General features: G+C 29.9%; 2 protein-coding genes across 2 annotated transcripts; one reads left to right on the plus strand and one right to left on the minus strand.

Annotated features, from left to right (window-relative positions):
- The first annotated feature begins 446 nt into the window (after nt 1–446).
- On the plus strand, nt 447–5,219 carry LOAG_03381 (hypothetical protein). The gene is made up of 5 exons (XM_020446303.1): nt 447–614; nt 1,184–1,343; nt 1,762–1,854; nt 2,066–3,470; nt 4,894–5,219. The coding sequence occupies exons 1-5, from the start codon at nt 455–457 to the stop codon at nt 4,945–4,947; spliced, it is 1,872 nt and encodes a 623-aa protein (XP_020303336.1). The 5' UTR covers nt 447–454; the 3' UTR covers nt 4,948–5,219.
- Nucleotides 5,220–7,289: 2,070 nt separating this feature from the next.
- LOAG_03382 (hypothetical protein) lies at nt 7,290–8,769 on the minus strand (the record flags this gene model as incomplete). The annotated part of the gene is made up of 4 exons (XM_003138919.1): nt 7,290–7,386; nt 7,626–7,690; nt 7,907–8,081; nt 8,429–8,769. The coding sequence occupies 4 exons, from the start codon at nt 8,767–8,769 to the stop codon at nt 7,290–7,292; spliced, it is 678 nt and encodes a 225-aa protein (XP_003138967.1).
- Between the last annotated feature and the right edge of the window lie 832 nt (nt 8,770–9,601).

Raw genomic sequence — 9,601 nt, forward strand, 5'->3', positions numbered from 1 at the left:
TCACACCAAATATCCCGGGGTGTGGATTAATGACACAGGTTTTAATTGATCAAATGTTCATAATTATCATTTTGTTTTCTTTTTTCCGTATATTCACGATAAAATCATCTCATCAACGATTGAATTTTCTTTCCTAAAATAGTCGCATTTTGATTACTTCGTAACATTTTTAAAATTTTTCCAATACCCATTAATATTTCGATAATTATTCTTGTTTATTGTCTCGCAAATATTTCTGACTGACCTTGATGTTTGCGTAGTGCTTATTTATTTAGTGGGATTAGTGAAAAATGTTGGGTACTGCATACTTAAGTTTTTTCAAGTTGTTCTCACTCTTCTTTGTTTATTTTCCTGTTTAACTATGGAATTATAAACGTTACATTATTTTACAATCAGGAAAATGAGTTTTTTTTTTTTCTTTTTTTGCGACTAAATATTTTCTTTTCGTTTCAGGATGGAATTTAAGGATTATAATCATGCTTTAATTGACACCGTTCGCAATTCACCATATTTATATGATCCATCCAATAAACACTACAAAAAAGGCCGATCAAGGGTAGAATTGTGGGAGGAAGTATCAAAAAAGCTTCAAGCGATGGGCTATAAAACTACAGGTCATTATTGTTTTTTTGTCGGCAATGGAATAGTCATTTCTTTTGTTCTAAAATAATTAACATTCAGTAAAGTTCGAATCGGAATCCAATTTTTTTGGTGATTATTTGTAAGCAAATTGCGACGACCTTTCTTTTGCCGAAATTAAGAAAGTGAAGCTGGAAGAAACTTTTCTAAAGTTATTCAACGCTTGATTGGGCTTGCTCTTGTAAGGAATTTCATTATATTGCTCAGGAAACCATTGATGGTGTTCCAGGAAAGTTACCCAATAGGTTCAGTATGATGAATGCAGAAGAGGCAAGCGCAAAGTGTTTGTGAATTTAATTTGCATATTTAATCATTTGCGACCGTATAGGATGAAGACTAATTATGAGGAAGAAATTTGCGGTTCAGCTACAGCTGCTGCAATTATATCACTCTTTGTTGTTGACATTATCAGTCTTTGGATGATGGAGTACTGGATATGCTTTAGTTTTGCATCCTCTCCTCACTGAATTTGTGTTTGTCGAGGATAGAAACCTTATGATACCAATATCATTAATAATCTTAAATAGTAGTAGATATGTTGCAGGTGAAAAATGTCGTGAACGTTGGAACTGTTTGAAGGGGCGATTTGTAAGAGAGCGAAATACGTTGAAAAAATTGAGATCAAACTCGTTACCTTATGTTCCAAGATTTTCATTCTATTCTGCGATGAAATTTGTGGAACCATTTTTGCCTGATTCGCTGCAGTTAGTTTTTTTGTCGAGTTTAAATTTAGTTTCAAATTGTCTAATTCGATTCTGGTATTTTTATTTTAAATTGTATTCTGTTCTGTTTAACATTGTTTTAGAATGAATATGACACAGTATCGGATAATATTTCCTCAGCTGTTGCCAAGGAATAATATATTCAGTAGTAAACTTTTAGTTACTGCTTTGAAAATGTCTTCAGTACGCTACTTTACGTGCGTAGTTTATTTTGTGCTACATGAATTTGAGGAATTAAAGTGCATATAAGCGAATAACATACTTTTTTTTACCGCTTCCAAGTGTCATTGTATACCTGATGATCATTGAAATTGTTGGCTATATTTTTGTCGCTAACTCTTATTGTGAAATATTGAAATTTAATTGTTTTGCGAGGGCAATTTTGAAAGAACTTTTTCAGAAAGCAATCACATGAATATAATCCAATAGATTTTCGAGCATCCGTGAAATATGAGACCAGCTCAAACAATAATGTTGAAGAAAGTATTGACAGGTTAGTTTCGGGTTTCGGGTCTTGTTTAATTTTGTGCAGCTGTTATTATTGTCCTAATTTTATTAAACGTTATTACTTTGAAAGAGACTCTTTTGTACTATTTGGAAATCTTGACATAGAAACATTAATCCCAGAAATCCGAAATATTTTAGAATTATCACATATTATAACAATTTTATGTGAAATTGAGTCTGATATCCTTTCCTTTCAGACAGATTCATCGGTTATTGACGCAGAATGGTACAACAGCAAATCACGAAAATATGGATGCAAACGAATTTGTTGACAACTCACGGGAACCTCAGCCATCGGCTACAGTTGCAGCGAATAGTGTAACAGTACATGCATTACAGAAAATACCACTGGTGGGGACGGATTGTGCTCAAATTTATCCTCTGAATGAGTCTTCTTTTACAAATGATCCATTTGTGGTTGATTTGACAAATACAAAGTGTTGGAATGACGTTGATCAAGCTTCTTCAAGTACGACATCATGGCAATGGTATCACGATGAGCTTCTGAAGTTTGTCAGTTTTTTTGAAATACCGTCTTATCAATCGGGTTCAACGTATGATAGAAATACAAAAATCATTCCAAGCTGCAGTTTCCTAACCATGCTTATTGAGACCAATTTATATTTATATACTAATTTACCGATACAATTGGATAATATTGTGTCTCGAATGCTTTTGGCTTTGTACACTGGTTTAGTGGATGAAGGAAGTGGTGAGCCATATTTCTCACACTTTGTATGGCCGCTGGAATTGGATCGAAATAGCTACGATTGGGATGGAGCAGTGGAGGCAATCATTTCGCGATATCCATCATATCTGCCACAATCTGTCGATGGTATTGTAAATACCGTTATGATGTTGTTGAACTTTGACGATAATCATGAAGATGTCCGGAATTTGGTTGAGCAACTTATTCAAAACGATTTGAAAGAATCTGTGCTTCTTAATTTGCGACTACTTCTCTGCGGGTTTCAATTATTAACCCTTAAAGCCTCTATTTTTTGCAGTAAGTTAAGTCAAATTTTGGAAGAATCATTGGATGGAGTCGTAAATCCATTTGCTAATTGGCACTGTGATCAGTTCCGATTAAGCTGCATACAAATGAATTTGCAACAGTTCAAGGCAACGATAGCTTTTACAACTTATCACTGTGCTCATTTGGAAGGACGCAGTAGTACCGTTTTGCAAAAGTCATTTTTCCGCCATTTTATATTTCACAATATTTTATGCTATCGATTGATGTATGACGCTCAAGAAATCAGTTCTACTCCGATGCATGAGTTTTCACGGTTCTTCTTCACTGGTGTGATGAAAAAACAACTTGAAATTTTGTATACCGCACTAAATCTATATCAGGATAATGGTTTCCGGATATCAGAAAGCCGCTTCCATGGATTTAGCTTTCCGGAAGATGCTACAGCGTTGTATTTTCCAATTTGTCAACTTCTATCACCCTTGTTTTGTCTCTGTTTGACCCCAAAAATGATGCCTCAACTCTATGCGGTATTGTATGGTTATATCAATATGATGACGGTAGATGAGTGTAAAATTGAAGGAATGACTGAATCAGAACAACAACGATGGATAGAAGAAGGACGTGAGGTGAGTGATTCCATTTTGATATTAAAATAAAATTCTTCTGTAGCTTCCAGTTTTTTTTTCTTTTGTTTTTTATTTTTTTTTCCTTCCTGATTTAGCCCTTGCACTTGCTGATATCGATGAACCGTTTGCAAAGGTGATGGGTAAAAAAATCTCACCTTTCCTTGTTTTCCATTATATCACTCGGTTTAAAATTCAGTATTCTTTTGTTTTGCTGTACCAATGATTTGAGTATGAGGCAAAGAGATTAAAGAAAGCATGAAATTTAAGATATATCAGGATTGACATACTGTTTTAAAAACTAATAGCGATTATGTTTCTCTGGGTAATTATTCAATATTATAAGAATCCAAAATTATACTAAATAAAAAGTAAATCACGTTGCCATTAAATAACGGGAATAATATTTTCTACTGAGGAAGAGAGTGTCTTGTACTTTTCATTAGTTTAATTAGCAACATCTTATGGTCCTTAAGCACTGTTATTGTAAAATTCCATGGTTGAAGAGCAAATATGATAAAGATCTTCCTTATTTAGAATATTTATGCGAACAATGAAGATTTGATTTCAGCATTCATATAAATATTCCAGTTGAAAAAAATTTCATCATGCTCATTTAGTTTTGCACTTTCATTTCTTTTACTCTCAAATTTCTTTTATTAGTTCTCACGATTTTCTTTCATAGTTTTTCGTCATGTCAACAATTTCTTAATCAGTACCTGTCTACACCCTTTTTTTGAATTTTGAGAAATTCTTTTCGTTTTCAAGTCTCATTCAGTTTTTTAATATTTTAAGTTGTATGTTTTAGTAGCATTAAAAATGATTTGTATATCTTTGTTGGATATCTCCATACCATTTGATTTGAAAATCGTTATAAACATGTAGAATTACCAAATAAAATATCTGCAAAGCTTTAAGTTCTTGGGCTATTGAAAAATTTTCAAACCAGTTTTTAAAGCTGAGATACCCTAGCTTAACTTGTGCTGGTTTTACTTTTTCCATAGTGATTTTTTAAATCCTGTCTCGTCTTTCGTTCGAGTAATTAATGGCCTCCAGACGTTCTTGAGACGATACTGGTGGGCAATATTAATTGTCCTGGGAGTACATATATTTAGCTTCAGATACTTCCCTGCCAAATACTTTCATTAAATAGGTCATCGCATTAAAAATTGCATGTCATATAGGGATGTGACTAAGCTGGTAACAGTTGAGAAAATCGATGAAATTAATGAGTTTCTAGAAAGAGTGAGCACTGGAGAGATATGTTAATTACATATTACATTAGAGAGGTGGTATGTACTATTTAATATGGACGGTTATTTTTTAATTGAACGTTCGAAAACAATTAAATAAATTGCTCCGATAATTCATGAAAAATGAATTCGAAACCTGGATAATCTGTAAGTGAACGTTTTTTTTCTTTCAGGTGCGGAAATTAATTGAACATCGAAAAATAAATCCTGCAACCCAAATGATCTAGGAAAGAAATTCACTTAAAGCCAGATTCTCTCATTTCCTTTTCGACCATCTTTCTAGTGTGCATCAACTGTTTTGTGTTGTTATATTGTTATTTTCCCACATCATTCACCATATTTGTTTATTAGGATAATGCATTTTAACGATTGGAAAGATATTCTGTCTACCAATCATAATATCCTTTACATTTCTCCTTCCCTATCTTTCTTCCTCCCTCTCTCTCTCTGTGCTTTACATGTTGATTCCGAATCTGTGTTGATTATTTTTATTTTTGTGCATTACTTTTACTTTTATTTTTTGAAATTATCATTAATTTGTCAACTGTACAAGTAGGCAAAGACATTTTCAAGCGTTTTTTTTTCTCTTTAGTTTCTGTTGAATTGTTAGGCTAGTTTTATCCAGAGTGATAAACCCTCAGTAATATATTTAGGGATATATTTTATTTCTTAACAATAAAATTATATCCTAAAATTATGGACCAAACATTGGACATTGGGTATAATAACGATCACAAGGAGTTGATAGAATAAACTACCTCACATCTGATTTTTTAAATTTCTTCACACAGTAAACATTATTAGACAAACTAATTATTAACTTTTCTGAGTTTCAATGCTTTTGCTTCTTCATGACAAATTGTTAGCGTTATATCGTTCGTAAATAATTACAACTGTTTTGTTTAGGTGGATTTTTCTAAAATGCATTGTATAATTTCATATAATTTTATATTTCATTTTTTTTTTTAACCAGTTAGGTTTTTATTTAATTACTGCTAGACTTTTTTCTCGTTTATATATTTTTCGTTGCATTTATCAATCTAATATCCTCTTTGTATGTATTTGATATACAAATTCGAAATGTGAAAATCCGCAAAGGATTAAATTTTCATCAGTGCTCGACTGGTATGTTGTAATCGTTTTTGTTACGTATCATTTATTATTTCGTGTTTGCATATAATTACTATAACAGGCTCCTTTATTCATCGTTTGTGCTTTCGATATAAATTTTTCAATTATTTAGGGTTTTTTGATTTTTCATTTATTTATTTATTTTCATGATCATATCTGATCTGTAGATATCGGCAGATTGGAATGGCAATTTTTGTATGATTACTGGTTGTCATTAAATTTTTTTTTCTTTTTGCTTTATATTTGCCAAGTTGAAATGGATTTGTTTCCTTTAATTTTGAATTAAGCAGTTGATCATATAACTTTCGATTTCACTTTCTTCTCTTCAATGCTATGCTTTATCATTGTTGCGGTATAAATGTGCTCCATTGTGCTGCAGTTTTCATTTTATTTTTTTATTATTTTTGTTTATGATTTGTTAAGATATTGAAATTGGTAGTGCATTAGGATTCTTTATGAAATTTTAGAAATTATTATAGCAAAATTTTTTTCAGTTCAAAAATTCATGGCAGCATATTTCGTTTCTTAAATATGCGATTTTCGAATTTGGAAATTGAAATTGGAGATCGCAAAATTAGAATGTCGGATTAGAAAATTCGGATTTTTCGGTTTTTTTTTTGCTGTTTTCATCATGTTTCTAGCTTATTTTTCATTGTTTGATTATTATTTGCTGCTTTCGAAAATGCTGTAATTTATTTTAAAAAAAAAAAATTGTGACTACCTTGATCGGTATTGTATAATGTGTGAAGCGGATCAGTTTCTTTGTAAAGATAGATTGATGTTCCTGTATTAATCAATACCGGAGCTTTATTCATCATTGGTATACAGTACTCACTGTTTGTATTCTATAAATCGATTGTTATACATATAGTTAGTGAGTAAAAATTTTCATTAAAAAATTTTAATAGTGATATTTTAAAGCGATATTTGAATTATGAACAGTAGAGAATCTAGCAAGTTGCAAGCATTACTTTAAATATGGAAACAATATTTGATTCGTATTTTGTATAGCGCTAAAACAAAAACAATTGCGCGTGATAAACTAATTAAATTATCATTTTGTGAAAACGAAAAAAGTTTAGGTTGAAATTGTTTAATTAAAAAATAATCTTTATCTAAAGTTATGCTCGTTTCCTAGCACATATGAAAATTAGTTTTTTGATCTTATCAAACAATTGATTAAAAAAGCGTACAGTATAGAAGAAAATTAAAGATAGGTTAGCTCAGTGATAGATGATTTTGGTAAGTATGTCACTAAATTTCTGTAATACTCAAGATTCTACACTTTTAAGTTTCCTTTAATTATGAAACTAATGTCAATAACAAGTTTCTATAAGCCTGGTGGGGGGGGAGGTAATTTGTTGCTGTACCAAAATTGTTTGATTAGAAGTTGGAAATGCAAAAAAAAAAAAAAGAAAATTCCAGTAAATGATGTGAATTATGATACATTTTCTGGATTTCGGATGAAATTTTGTACCGTTTCCGTATGCTGTTCCAATTCTACGCCTTCTTGAATAATGTCATTTGTTTCTGTTCTAAAATGCGATTTTTTTTTTTTGAAATTATGAAATTTTCAATTTAAGGATTATACGAATGAAGATGATAAAATCAGATGGTATAAGGATAAATTGTGATCTAAGGTTTTTTTTTTTTTTTCTTGATAGAATTTAACAATGAGAAGAAATTGAATTATAAAGATATTTAGAATAAATAATTTTGAATATGTTCTAGGACATTTGTGATACGGTATGATCATTAAATGCAGTCCACATACATAATGGATTCACTTTGAGCGTTTATTTTTGCAGTTTGATCAGAATATTCAGGTGTTTGTTGATCCTGAATAATTATACGATGATGATTTTAGATCATATTTGCATCTTGCTCATTATGATGATCATAAATTAGAAGATGATTAAGAGTTATTCCGGATTTCTTACAGATTATATATAACGTCAATTCCGATTAAATGTTTGAAATAACGGGAAAACTTCAGGAAATATGGAAACAAAAAATATATAAATATAATTTCTTCAGTGTTTATTGAAAACTTACATCTGAAATTTGATAAAGGTTAATAAATTCAGGGTTAGTAATTTCTTCTGGTAATTTAGTACGTGCTGTATAACATAATTGCGACAATTGTGACATTTCATCATCAATTATTTGACTTTTTAAGTCATCTGATTCAGTTTGTGAAGATTGTGTTGAAGCGGTTCCATGAATTGAGCTGAAATAAATTGAACAGTTCATTTTAAAGAATGATTTTGAAAATGGTTGAAATACTTACTAGCTATTGTTGCTAACAATAATTGTATTATATTGATTAGTATTTATACATCGTTAAAATCTTGCAAAACAAATCTAAATTCAATTACTTCATAAAATTTCAACCTTTAAATTTTAAATTTGCAAACATAAATTATGATAAATTCTCCTCTTGAATTAATTAAATTACTCATTATTATTTGCTATCAATAATTAGCTTATTATTTCATTAATAAATATTTATAAGTTATTAAAATATCAGAAAAGGAAATCGGAATTTAATTATTTGATAGAAAATTTTCAACATACTTCATAAAATTTATTCCTTTATCGCTACAACTATTACTTGTTTGATTTTCAACTGATAATTTTAATTTTTCACTTATAATAGATGAAATTGAAGTATTAGGAAATGATTCATTGGATTCAATCATCATAGCTTCATCACAGCTACTACTGTTATCATGATAAGTACGAAGTGTATATATTGATGTGTTATCAACATCATCATCATCATCATCATCATTACTATTATTATCATCACCATCAATAATACATGATTCATTCAATAATTTCAATTTTGTAAAATGTATCGTTTTATCATCATCCATCAATTTACTATCATCACCGCTACTTAATAAGTCAGACATTTTTTTTTTTTTTTTTGTTTAGCATCAAATATGCGTACTGTTATGTGAGCTTAAACTAATAACAAAGTAAAATATAATTGATTAAATAAAAATAATTATATTTAAATGAATTTTTGCATAATTTTAAAATATGCATAAAAAAATTTCCATTCAATACATATTAATAAAAAAAATTTACATCCAATAACAATGTATTTATGCTAATTTTTGCATTATGTAAAAAAAAGAAAAATGATAAAAGTGAAAATTTTTTAATTTATTATCTATATGCATAAAAATAAGAAAACACTCATAATTAATTATTTCAAAGGAAATCATTCGAATGATTTTTTTTTGATTAATTGATAAATGTTGTATTTATATCAGTTAGTCATAAAAATGAATGACATTCAATGTTAAACTTATATTTTAATTTAAAATATAATTGAATTTCTAATTTTTTTTTTTTTTTGAATTAATCCAATCTATTTACCTCAAAAATGTTCCATTTGATGCGCCATTCATTGTCCACACTTTAATTATTTAAATGAGCCAAAAGTCATACTGAATGTTTGGGAACACAGATTTTGATGACATTTTATCCTACAATTCCGTTCCGATGACATGCTTTGTCCTACAATTCCGTTCCGATGACATGCTTTGTCCTACAATTCCGTTCCGATGACAGGCTTTGTCCTACAATTCCGTTTTGAAGACGTTTTCGTCCGACAATTCCGTTTCGAAAGTGTTTTTTTTTTTTTTTAGTCCCACAATTCCGTCTTTACGGAATGTTTTCTCCTTCATCATGCTTTTCAACTTTTCGGCGCGGAAAATTTCGCTTAGTATTTATTAC

Source organism: Loa loa (genome assembly GCF_000183805.2).
Source record: "Loa loa unplaced genomic scaffold supercont3.375, whole genome shotgun sequence".
Taxonomy (NCBI): Eukaryota; Metazoa; Nematoda; class Chromadorea; order Rhabditida; family Onchocercidae; genus Loa; species Loa loa.

Excerpts from the sequence above, each read along its gene's own strand:
- LOAG_03381 (XM_020446303.1), top strand. The coding sequence starts at position 455 with ATGGAATTTAAGGATTATAATCATGCTTTAATTGACACCGTTCGCAAT. Across the intron at positions 1,344-1,761 it reads TTTTTGCCTGATTCGCTGCA|AAAGCAATCACATGAATATA; the intron begins GTTAGTTTTTTT and ends GAACTTTTTCAG. Across the intron at positions 1,855-2,065 it reads GTTGAAGAAAGTATTGACAG|ACAGATTCATCGGTTATTGA; the intron begins GTTAGTTTCGGG and ends CTTTCCTTTCAG.